A 12,550-nucleotide genomic window follows, 5' to 3' on the forward strand; every position below is an offset into this window, starting at 1 on the left:
TTGTTCTTCTTTCTCTAGTTCCTTTAGGTGTAAGGTTAGAGTGTTTATTTGAGATTTTTCTTGTTTCTTGAGGTAGGTTTGTATAGCTATAAACTTCCCTCTTAGAACTGCTTTTGCTGCATCCCTTAGGTTTTGGATCATTGTGTTTTCATTGTCATTTGTCTCTAGGTATTTATTTCCTCTTTGATTTCTTCAGTGATCTCTTGGTTATTTAGTAATGTATTGTTTAGCCTCCATGTGTTTGTGTTTTTTACATTTTTTTCCCCTGTAATCCATTTCTAATCTCATAGCGTTGTGGTCAGAAAAGATGCTTGATATGATTTCAATTTTCCTAAATTTACTGAGGCTTGATTTGTTACCCAAGACGTGATCTATCCTGGGAAATGTTCAGTGCGTACTTGAGAAGAAAGTGTAATCTGCTGTTTTTGGGTGGAATGTCCTATAAATATCAATAAAACCTATCTGGTCTAGGGGCTTCCCTGGTGGCGCAGTGGTTGCGCGCCCGCCTGCCGATGCAGGGGAGTATTTGGTCTAGTGTGTCATTTAAAGCTTGGTTTCCTTATTAATTTTCTGTCTGGATAATCTGTCCATTGGTGTAAGTGAGGTGTTAAAGTCCCCCTATTATTGTGTTACTGTTGATTTCCTCTTTTATAGCTGTTAGCATTTACCTTATGTATTGAGGTGCTCCTATATTGGGTGCATATATAATTGTTCTATCTTCTTCTTGGATTGATCGCTTGATCATTATATAGTGTCCTTCCTTGTCTCTTGTAACATTATTTTAAAGTCTATTTTATCTGATATGAGTATTGCTACTCCAGCTCTCTTTTGATTTCCATATGCATGGAATATCTTTTCCCATCCCCTCACTTTCAGTCTGTATGTGTCCCTAGGTCTGAAGTGGGTCTATTGTAGACCGTATATATGTGGGTCTTGTTTTTGTATCCATTCAGCAAGCCTGTGTCTTTTGGTTGGAGCACTTAATCCATTCATATTTAAGGTAATTATCCATATGTATGTTCCTGTGACCATCTTCTTATTTGTTTTGGGTTTGTTTTTGTAGGTTCTTTTCTTCTATTGTGTCTCCCACTTAGAGAAGTTCCTTTAGCATTTGTTGTAGAGCTGGTTTGGTGGTGCTGAATTCTCTTAGCTTTTGCTTGTTTGTAGAGCTTTTGATTTCTCCATCAAATCTGATTGAGATCCCTGCCGGGTAGAGTAATCTTGGTCGTAGGTTCTTCCCTTTCATCACTTTAAATATATTGTGCCACCCCCTTCTGGCTTGTAGAGTTTCTGCTGAGAAATCAGCTGTTAACCATGTGGGGGTTCCCTTGTATGTTATTTGTTGTTTTTCCCTTTTAATATTTTTTCTTTTGTCTATTTGATTACTGTGTGTCTTGGCGTATTTCTCCTTGGGTTTATATTGCCTGGGACTCTGCGTTTCCTGGACTTGGGTGGCTATTTCCTTTCTCATGTTAGGGAAGGTTTCAACTGTTATCTCTTCATATATTTTCTCGGGTCCTTTCTCTCTCTCCTCTCCTGGGACCCATATAATGCGAATGTTGGTGCATTTAATGTCCCAGAGGTCTCTTAGGCTGTCTTCATTTCTTTTCATTCTTTTTACTTTATTTTGTTCGCAGCAGTGAATTCCAGCATTCTGTCTTCCAGGTCACTTATCCTTTCTTCTGCCTCAGTTATTCTGCTATTGATTCCATCTAGTGTGTTTTTCATTTCAGTTATTGTATTGTTCATCTCTGTTTGTCCTTTAATTCTTCTAGGTGTTTGTTCTTTAATTCTTCTAGGTCTTTGTTAAACATTTCTTGCATCTTCTCGATCTTTGCCTCCATTCTTTTTTGGAGGTCCTGGATCATCTTCACTATCATTATTCTGAATTCTTTTTCTGGAAGGTTACCTATCTCCACTTCATTTAGTTGTTTTTCTGGGGCTTATCTTGTTCCTTTATGTGGTACAAAGTCCTCTGCCTTTTCATTTTGTCTGTCTTTCTGTGAATGTGGTTTTTGTTCCACAAGATGCAGAATTGTAGTTTTCCTTGCTTTTGCTGTCTGCCTTCTGGTGGATGAGGCCAAGAGGTTTGTGCAAGCTTCCTCATGGCAGGGACTGGTGGTGAGTAGAGCTGGGTATTGCCCTGGTGGGCAGAGCTCAGTAAAACTTTAATCCGCTTGTCTGTTGATGGGTGGGGCTGGGTTCCCTCCCTGTTGGTTGTTTGGCCTGAGGCGACCCAGCACTGGAGCCTACCCGGAGTCTTTGGTGGTGCTAATGGCGGATTCTGGGAGGGCTCACGCCAAGGGGAGTACTTCCGAGAACTTCTGCTGCTGGTGTCCTTGTCCCCATGGTGAGCCACAGCCACCCCCTGCCTCTGCAGGAGACCTTCCAACACTAGCAGGTAGGTTTGGTTTGGTCTCCTATGGGGTCATTACTCCTGGATCCTGATGCGTACACTACTTTGTGTGTGCCCTCCAAGAGTGGAGTCTGTGTTTCCCCGAGTCCTGTCAAACCACTGCAATCAAATCCCACTAGCCTTCAAAGTCTGATTCTCTGGGAATTTCTCCTCCTGTTGCCAGACCCCCAGGTTGGGAAGCCTGACGTGGGGCTCAGAACCTTCACTCTAGTAGGTGGACGTCCGTGATGTAAGTGTTCTCCAGTTTGTTAGTCACCCACCCAGTGGTCATGGGATTTGATTTCATTGTGATTGCGCGCCTCCTACCATCTCATTGTGGCTTCTCCTTTGTCTTTGGATGTGGGGTATCTTTTTTGGTGAGTTCCAGTGTCTTCCTGTCGATGATTGTCCAGCTGTTAGTTGTGATTCCAGTGCTACAGGAAAGAGAAGAGACAAAAGGGTTTCTTAAATCACACCATTAGGATTCATTCAGTTAAAAAACAGATTGTGGGAAACTGTGCAGAGCAGATGACTCACTTTTTTTCAACAAATTGCAAGGCAGAAAAAAAATGGAAGGGAAATCTATAGATTAAAAAGGATTTAGAAAACATATTAACCAGTTGCAGTGTATGAATCTTGTTTAGATTTCAGTCTAAATGAACTGGAGGATAGAAGGAAACATTGGGATATTTGAGGTAATGTGAGTACTTCGTTGATATTTAGTATTGAAGAATTATTGTTGAGAAAGAGAAAGTGAGTGAGTGGGTGGGCAGGTGGGGGCAGGGGGAGGAGGATATGGGGGAGGGGAAGGGTGCTGTGGTTTTTTTTTGTTTTTAAAGAGGAGTCCTTGTTTTTTTTTTTTTTTTTTTGTGGTATGCGGGCCTCCCTCTGCTGCGGCCTCTCCCGTTGCGGGGCACAGGCTCCGGACGCGCAGGCTCAGCGGCCATGGCTCACGGGCCCAGCCGCTCCGCGGCATGTGGGATCCTCCCAGACCGGGGCGCGAACCCGGTTCCCCTGCATCGGCAGGCGGACGCGCAACCACTGCGCCACCAGGGAAGCCCGAGTCCTTGTTTTTTAAGGGTAGATGTTGAAATATTGCTTTAAAAGAATCTAGGATTGTGGGTAGGGGGCTGTATGGAGTGTTACAGGGGGAACAGCGTCAGCCACGAGTTGAAGCTTGGTGATGAGTACATGAGGATTCATTCTTTCATTCTCTCTCAACTTTTGTATAAGTTTAAAATTTTTTATTATGGAAAAATTTGAGTAAAAATCTGACCACAGCTGCTGCATAAGGATGGTTCAAAACAAAACCCCCAGTAACTAACATTATTTCCTTACAATCAAGTTTACCACCCCTTTTTAAGTAAACTTTTCGTCTTGTATGATTTTAAGATTTACAGTAAAGTTACTAAGGTAGTACAGAGGTCTCCTATACCCCTCACCCCCCATTGTTTTGTTTTGATTTGTTTGTTTGTTTAGGTTGCGTTGGGTCTTTGTTGCTGCGCGCGGGCTTTCTCTAGTTGCAGTGAGCGGGGGCTATTCTTCATTGTGGTGTGAGGGCTTCTCATTGCGGTGGCTTCTCTTGTTGCAGGCCACGAGCTCTAGGCGCACGGGCTTCAGTAGTTGCACACAGGCTCAGTAGCTGTGTGGCTCATGGGCTCTAGAGCGCAGGCTCAGTAGTTGTGGTGCATGGACTTAGTTGCTCCACGGCATGTGGGATCTTCCCAGACAAGGGCTCGAACGTGTCCCCTGCATTGGCAGGTGGATTCTTAACCACTGTGCCACCAGGGAAGTCCCCTCCTGTTGTTAATGTTTTACATTAATTACCACACTACATTGGTAAAAACTAAGAAACTGACATTGATACATTGCTGCTAATGAAACACCAGACTTTATTTGGTGCTTTTTTCCATTGCAGTTCTCTTCCTGTTCCGGATGTAATCCAGGGCACCACACTGCATTTAATTGTCATGTCTGTCTAGTCCTCTTTGGTCTGTGACAGTTTCTCAGTCTTTCCTTGTTTTTCTTGATCTTGACAGTCTTGAGTCCTGGGCAGTATCCTGTAGAATGTCCCCCAATCTGGGTTTGTCTGCTGTTTTTCCTAAGATTAGACTGGGTTTATGGGCTTTGGGAAAGAGTACCAGAGAGGTTAAAGTGCCGCCCTTGTCACATTACATTGGGAGGTGCGTGCTGTCACCATGACATCACCGATGAGGTCACCTTCATTGACTCCTCTGTAAAGTTAATATTTTTCTCATTCCCTGCTCTATTCTTTGGAAGCAGCTCACTAAGTCTAGCCCACCCAAGTGGAAGGGTGGTTTAAGCTCAGCTTTCAGAAGGGGGGATGGGCTGGGGGTCCCCAAGACCACCCCCAGGTTCATTGATTACTCAGGACTCAGCATGTGGTTGTTGTACTGGTGGCTGAACTCTATTATGGCAAAAGGATACAGAGCAAAATCAGCAAAGGGAACAGGTGCATGGGGAGACGTCTATAGGAAGCCGGGCAGAAACTTCCAAGAATGCCCCCAGCAGTGAGTTGTGACAACACGCATGAAATATTGTCTCCCAGGGAAGCTCGTCTGAGCCTGGGGGTCCATGGTTCTTATTGGGGACTGGACAAGTAGGCACCCTCGGCCTAGCGCGTATCAAGATTCCAGACTCCCAGAAGGAAAGAGGTGTCTTATACTTCCGTGGGAGCTGTTTCCTGGTCAAATTTCCAGCCCCCAGCCAAAGGCCAGCCTTGCAGGCAGCCCTTTGTAAGGAGGAGGTCTCAGGCACACGGTGTTAACTCTTTTCTGTACAGGGAAGCACCCACATACTATTACGTTTACCACACATTTTTAGTTGAGAAGACTGGAATCAGATGAAAAATACAGAGCATAATAATAGAAGCTTTATGATGGTAAGAACTACAAAATAAAATTGAAAACCAGATCATTTCTTTCGTTGCCACAGTTGAAATACATGGAGTCTAGGTCTCTTCTTGTTCTTTTAGTATTTCTCATGGCCATTTTTAAACATAGTATAAAAATATTACATTGCAACTTTTGAAGCATTTCGTAATTTTAAAAAATGCCTCCAGGTTGTGACCTCATTTATTGCCAAATAATTAGAAGAAGGCTGTGTAAATTTCAGTAGTGGGTAATAACATAACCAAAACCTGGGTGGAAGTCCCAGAAAGTAATTACTAAGATTTAAGACACAATATGTACTTTACTTTCTTTTAATAGGAAAAACGTGGTCTTCGAGAAATGCGAGTTCTTGAAAATTTGAAGAATATGATCCATGAAACAAACGAACATACTCTTCCCACGTGTAGGGAAACAATGCAAGACAACTTAAACCAAGTTCTCCAGAGATGTAAGCCAGCGATTTTTTTATATTGCTTTATTTCAGATGCATGCTCTGCCAAAATGGATGTACTTGAGTATTTGCTGAGAGACGGAGAGAGAATTCTTAAGCAGGAGCCAGGAGAGGGAAGTCACAGATAAAGTGCTTATCTAGCAGTTAGTGTGTGTTGCCCTTGATGCTAAGAGCATTAATCTCCAAAGCAAGATGGGTGCACAAGATAATCCTTCTAGGATGTAAGACAATCGAAACATTTTTTACCTTAAAAAAAAAAAACTTATGCATAAGAAAAAGTTTGATGACCAGTAATTAGGATATGAAATGAAGCTTCTTTTTCAAACAGGATACTAGAGTTTTTAACAAAAAAAAAACCTGTCAAAAACGTTTGTGTTTTATCACTTTTCAATAAGCAAAATATTTTAACAAGGAGAGATGTTTGCTTAAAAGGATATTTATTAAACATTAAACTATAAAATAAAAGGAGTTTTATTAGTAACTGAGTTTAAAATTAAAGGTGTATCGGAAACTCAGGGCTTCTCGGATCCATATTGACACTGTTCAGTTTGTCAAAGGACAAATGATGCTGGTAGATAACGATGGAGGGCAACATGAAACAGTATCTTTCTGGGGAGAAAATAGCAAAACTGGGGGGTAATGTAATGGCCTGTGAGGGAAGGTAGCAGGGGGGCTTGGTTAATGACTAAGTTATGTAAGAGTATGTGTGCAAGTCCAGGTTAGCCTGGGTCCTCTGATGCTCAGAGGAGCTTGGAGAGGACAGACCTCCCACAGTCACATTTGGTTTCTTTGAGTAGAGGAGCAAAGAGTCTAAAATTGACTTCAGGCTTTGCATGATAACGGCAAACACACCCTTGTTCGTTCATACCATCACTTCCTTAACCTTGACAAGCTTTCTAGTCATACAGTAAAAGTAAAGCTCAAATTACTATTGATAAGAATGCTTATGTTTACTTTTGAGTTGTGCTTATAACTTTCCTTGTACACACTTTGAGTATATAGAAAAATATTGGGTAAAACTTGGTAAGAAAAAGAAAACTGTGAATGGTTATTTTGACTTGTTTCATTCCTGGGCCAGAGCTATTTCTGACGTGAGGCCTCATGCTAAAAGTATAGTCTTCACAATGAAATAGAAAAGTTTTACAGGTAACAGGGAATCCAGACTGTAAATGTATTCTCCTAAAAGAAAGAATTAAAGCACATAGAATGTGAAGTAATAATGAAAGTTTTAACCTCTGAGGATTTAGAGTTAATTTTGTTGCTAGAAGCAGGAATGGCTTCCTCAGTAGGCTCCAGCCTAAGTATTTCCTTGTAGCTATTATCATGAGCCTAACGGGGATAATGGAGATAATTATCTGCTTTTAGAGCCAATGTAGTTTTAAAAATTGGCCTGGGCCCAGCTGTTGTCCCTGGAGGGTTTCATGTTTAAAAACTTTACATTTTGAGCCATGGCGCTGGCTTGCTTATAAGTGAGTTTATCTAGGCAGTATACTCTGATCTAACTAATACTTTACAAGGTTAGTGACAGTTGAGTTTTGTTTTGTGCCTGTTAGTAGATCTGTCTCATTTATCTCTTGTCTGCATGTTTGAGGGCTGAGCTGGGAATGTGGTCGGCTGAGAATCTTAGAACTCGGTGGTGTGGCTCTTAAGCTATTGGTCGATCGTTGTGCACAAAACTGAGCAACTGTGGAGCATTAAGTGGGGGGACGTCTCGGATTGTTTGGATGGAGACGGTTACAGAATCCTAGCTGAGTGTCTTAACATTGGATGAGCAGAGGCTTCAGAACCAAAACTCACCTGTGGTTCCTTAAAAAAACACAAAAAGTAAGTGAAAGCTCTAGGAGGGTACATAAGAGTAACCCGTAAAGTACCGTTTTCTCATCCTGAAGACACTGGTTAGTGTCTGTGTTCTACTTATTATTTATTTCATAGACTCGTAAACTTCACCATGTTTGTTGTCTCAAGATCTTGCTTAGTATTGAGGACCCAGCCTTTGATTTTAGAGGGTAAGAAGGACAGAAAGCCTTTAGGTTATTCCTCATTCAAATTAATTAAGTTTTAAGAGCAGTGACTTTATTTCTTATTATTTAAACAAAAGGATACATGCCTAAGTAATAAGAAAGTAGAAATAAAGAAGAAAATAAGAAAGAAAAAGAAGCAAGAAATCACTTTAATTGCCTAAAAATAACCATTGCTTTTTAACTTTGGTGAATATCATTCCCGACATCTTTGTATATAGCCAAATAGAAGGATGGATGGAGGGGCGGTAGCTGAATGAATAGATGGGAAGTTATGAGGGGGAGAGAGAACTTTTGACAAGAATGGGATCAGACAATTTTTAAGTTAAGGTAATAATTTTAAATTTTATTTGAGTTTACGAGAACAAAATCTCAAGTAAAATTTAAGGAAATACCTTAAAATAAGTATTATAGAAGATAGTAGTTACTAAAAGATCATTCAAAGAAAAATAATTATAAAAAAGGTACAGAAGTTAGAGCCGTGTTATTGTTTCTGCATTAATTAGTCGGTGTGAGGTAGAGGGGCCAGGACTTCTTACCTTCCCTCTTGCCTCTACTCCCCAACCTCTCATTCGTGAGTTTTAACTTTGTTTACAAATGAGGGTTTATAGTATTTACTTTGGGCTCTGCAGTAATAATGTTGCGAATTGTTTATTTGGTCTTAGACTATTCAGTTTCTTTCCATTTTTTTAATTTATTTTTAGATTTGTAATGATGTGGTTATAGTTTGTCTCCTTAGCTCTGCAATCTCATTTTTCATGTTTAATCTCTTTTAATAAATTCATATTGTTATTTTGTGTTACAAAGTACCTGTGGAGAATTTTATTAGATTTTCTTTCAGAATGGATGCTTTGTCTGTCTTATCTGTCTTTCCCGTATTGGACTCCTTTCTCCCTACCCCCCTCATCTGTTTCTCTACAAATTAAAGCATATTAAAGTTATAAGAATTTTGTCAAGCCATTTTCTTTCTTTTTTAATTTTTGATATTTTATTTATTTGGCTGCATTGGGTCTTATTTGCGGCACACAGGCTCAGTAGTTGTGGCGCACGTGCTCTCTAGTTGTGACGCACGGGCTCCAGAGCGTGCGGGCTCAGTAGTTGCAGCGAGCAGGCTTAGTTGCCCCATGGCATGTGGGATCTTAGTTCCCCGACCAGGGATCGAACCCACATCCCCTGCATTGGAAGGCGGATTCTTTACCACTGGACCACCAGGGAAGTCCCAGTCTGTTTTCTTTTTCTCATTTTTGGGGGGTTGGAGTGGTTATGGTGAAATGAGGAGTCTCAGTTCTTTATAGACTCTGTGTTCCTATTCTTGGCCACCACTTTTTTTCTTTTTTAAAATAAATTTATTTGTTTATTTATTTATTTTTGGCTGCGTCGGGTCATCGTTGCTGCGTGCGGGCTCTCTCTGGGTGCGGCTTGCAGGGGCTACTCTTCGTTGTGGTGCATGGGCTTCTCATTGTGGTGGCTTCTTGTTGTGGAGCACAGGCTCTAGGCGTGCAGGGCTTCAGTAGTTGTGGCTCTCAGGCTCAGTAGTTGTGGCTCACGGGCTCTAGAGCACAGGCTCAGTAGCTGTGGCTCACGAGCTTAGTTGCTCCACGGCATGTGGGATCTTCCCAGATCAGGGCTGGAACCCGTGTCCCCTGCATTGGCAGGCGGATTCTTAACCACTGTGCCACCAGGGAAGTCCTTGGCCACCACTTTTCAAAGTTTAAATATAATTCTATAATTCCTCGTTCAGTAAATGATGGATTTTTTTAACCTTTTTAAAAAACTGTTAATTTATTTTAGAAGGTACTGAGGGGACTGAGTGTGTCTGATTTTGCTCACTCTGCCTCTGTAGCTAGAAAACTTTAAGAACTCATTATGACTTAAAATACTAATTTTTAATAGCACTTGACTAGTTAGATTTTTTTACCTGTATTTTCCTCATTGACCATCTTAACTGTGTAAAGTAAATATTTATCACCCTCTTCCCTATACATTTATAGTTGAGGAAACTGGAAGTGTTTTAACATCCATGGTTCTCCCTGATAGTCGGAGGGACGCCGTGCAGACTCAGTCCTACTGCTGCCAGAGCTGAAGCTCTTTCAACTTCAGAATGATGCTTCTGCAGAAAAGGTCATAAGGAAAGTCCACCTTTTCTCCTGGATTTTCTCCTACTGCACAGACTCCTCCTTCTCAGTCTGCTTTGTTAGTTTCCACTTCTCTCCTTGACTTTTGACATTGGGGTGCCCTAAGGCTTGGTTCTGGGACATCTTTTCCGTCTGTACACACTATTTGTTCATTGAAATGAATGAATGAGAATTCAGCCAACATCTGCTCCTAATACCAAACCAGAGCTACTTTCTTAGGTGTGTATTTGTGGTTTACACATACACACTGTGACAGAATGAATTTGTTTCTCTTTTATGTGAGGACATAGGGACACTGTTAGCTGTTGTATGTAACAATTACTGTGTGTGGTGCTAATCTCCTCAAATAATCTTTTGGTTTAGAGAAAATAATTTGATGAATTCTTAACTCCTTAAAGGCAATATAGTCTCCTGAAACACTGAGACAGCAGGGGAAATGGCTTCCTACTGAATCAGGAATGACCAATATGTGGTGTAGAAGTGATAGGAAGGTTTAGATAAATGGCCCTTTTCCTCTTGGAGTCTCTACTTGGGAAGAAAGGGTAGTTAGGTGATCTTCTTAGATTTTAGAAGAGCAGGTTTCAGTAACTTCAGAAAGCAAAACTTTTTTATCATGTGGATAAAGAATGAAAAATTTCAGGGACTGAAATTTCTAAAAATGGATATTCTAAGTACAAAGATAATCCTGATAAGGAACTAAAGTGTGCCTTTGTCCGATGTGTTCTAATTAAATTTTTAAAGTATATAACAAATGACAAAATATAAATGTCATAGTCCTGTAACTCTTCTTTTAGGTTAAGCCCAGAATGATCTGAAAATGATGAAGCACCCAAAGACCACAAAATGGATTTTTTAAAAGTTATGTTCAGAGCCAAGAAAAAAAAAAAACCAGGAAATGATAGAACCACCACTCGGGAGAGAGGATGTAATATTAATATACCACAGAAAGAAGGCAGAGCTAATCAACTCCTATTTTGTTGTGTTTTCAACTTTTCTATTAGAACAAACAATGATGGGGAACCTTAATTTTTAGTACTAATGTATTATCTTTGATGTGACTAAAACGAATGGTTACTGATAAAAACATGACTTTTTAAAAGCTGAATCCTCCCCTTTGCCATACTCTCTCAGGGAGGGGCCTAACATTTTTCTGAAAGAGAAATCACAGCCGCTGCCCTGTATGGAACTTTGAACTTGGGGCTGGGTTGAGTGGGGTAGAAAGGCATAATTGTGAAACAACTGGGTAAAATTGTTTAAGCAAATGCAAGATAAAGTGGTAGGATATACATATACCTGGTAAAAGAGTTTCAAATAAAAGAAAATCCTTATAGGGAAAGGATTCAACTGGAGGGCTTTATGAAGGCACTAAGCCTTGAACTGGTCTTTTGAAACATGTAAACATTTTAATTAGAGGAAAGGAATAAGGAAAGCACTTTCAGTAGGGAGAGGATAGTGCATAGAATAATAGCAACAGTAACATTTCTTGACTGCTTACCATGTGTGAAGAACCGCACTGAGTGGCTTTTATTATTAATCTTTCAGTTATTTTTAAGCATACTATCTACTGCATTATCTCATTCTTTTCTCATGTCCATTCTGAAGTCCTCTTATTAGTTGTTATGTGCATTTTACAAGTGAGGAACTAAGGTTCTGCGAGACTAGGAGCAACAACAGTAGCACCTGGCACATAGCAAATGCTCAATAAATACCTGACAAATGGCTGAATGAACGAGCAAGCAAACAAGCCCAAGGTCAGTCACACGTAATTAAAGTTCAACCCGAGGTTTGACTGAGGAAGGCTGACTCTTAGCCCACACACCAACCAGCGAAGTAAGTGAAAACGTTTGTGTACAGAAATAAAATGGATCCGGTAAAGGAAGACGTTTGAACAACTGATGGATTAAAACCAGTTTCATTGTTGAAATTATAAGAGAGGTAGAGCCCTGAAGGTAAGAGCCAAGTCTTAGGGTCAGGGGTCTGATTTTAAGTCCTGCTTTCTGTGCCTGTTAGTCATATTACCTCCTTGAGTGACATTTCACTGAGTTTTTACAGATGACAAAAATCTGTAAAATGGGATAGTGATCCTCACCTAGTAGGAAAGTGGAATTTAGAGGAGTAATACATGGAAAGTACTTAGCACAGTTCTTGGCACATAGTAATACTCAGCAAATAACTACAATAATCATTACTAGCAATTTTAAGTCATTAAAAAGGGAAATGACTCAAAAGAAAGCAGTCCAGAGAAAACTGAATCTGGCAGTGGCAGCCAGGATGAATTAGCAGAGGTGAGAAGAATAGTAGAAAGTCGTCGAAGCATTCTGGGTATCAAGTCCTGCCTGCAAGAGAGCAGGGGTACCAGTGAGGAAGGGGCAGGGGAAGTTAATGAATCAGAGAGACTCTGTAAAGCCTCCATCCATCAGAATGGAATGATACATTTTTCAGGTGTTTTATATCTTTTTGGAGAATTCTGAGGTCGTTGATGACAACTTGTCATTGGAATTAGTACTAAATGCCCTTGGCTTGCAGCTCAAAGCTCACAAATGATAGTGGTTCTCATTGCGACATCCTGAATACTTGTTTTTCCCCTTTTAGCCACCCTACCATGACCAAAATAATACCAGCTTTTTTTGCATAGTTTC

The 12,550-nt window shown here is 40.6% G+C and overlaps 1 protein-coding gene across 10 annotated transcripts in view; it reads left to right on the top strand.

Moving 5' to 3' along the window:
• BLOC1S5 (biogenesis of lysosomal organelles complex 1 subunit 5) overlaps positions 1 to 12,550 on the top strand; it is a 120,177-nt gene that overhangs the window by 20,179 nt on the left and 87,448 nt on the right. For all 10 annotated transcript variants that reach the window (XM_055080137.1, XM_055080131.1, XM_055080135.1 and 7 more), the window contains exon 3: positions 5,626 to 5,755. In XM_055080137.1, coding sequence (XP_054936112.1) covers positions 5,626 to 5,755 — 130 coding nt within the window. The remainder of the gene's footprint in view (positions 1 to 5,625; positions 5,756 to 12,550) is intronic.

The sequence above is a fragment of the Physeter macrocephalus genome, chromosome 18 (assembly GCF_002837175.3).
Source record: "Physeter macrocephalus isolate SW-GA chromosome 18, ASM283717v5, whole genome shotgun sequence".
NCBI lineage: Eukaryota > Metazoa > Chordata > Mammalia > Artiodactyla > Physeteridae > Physeter > Physeter macrocephalus.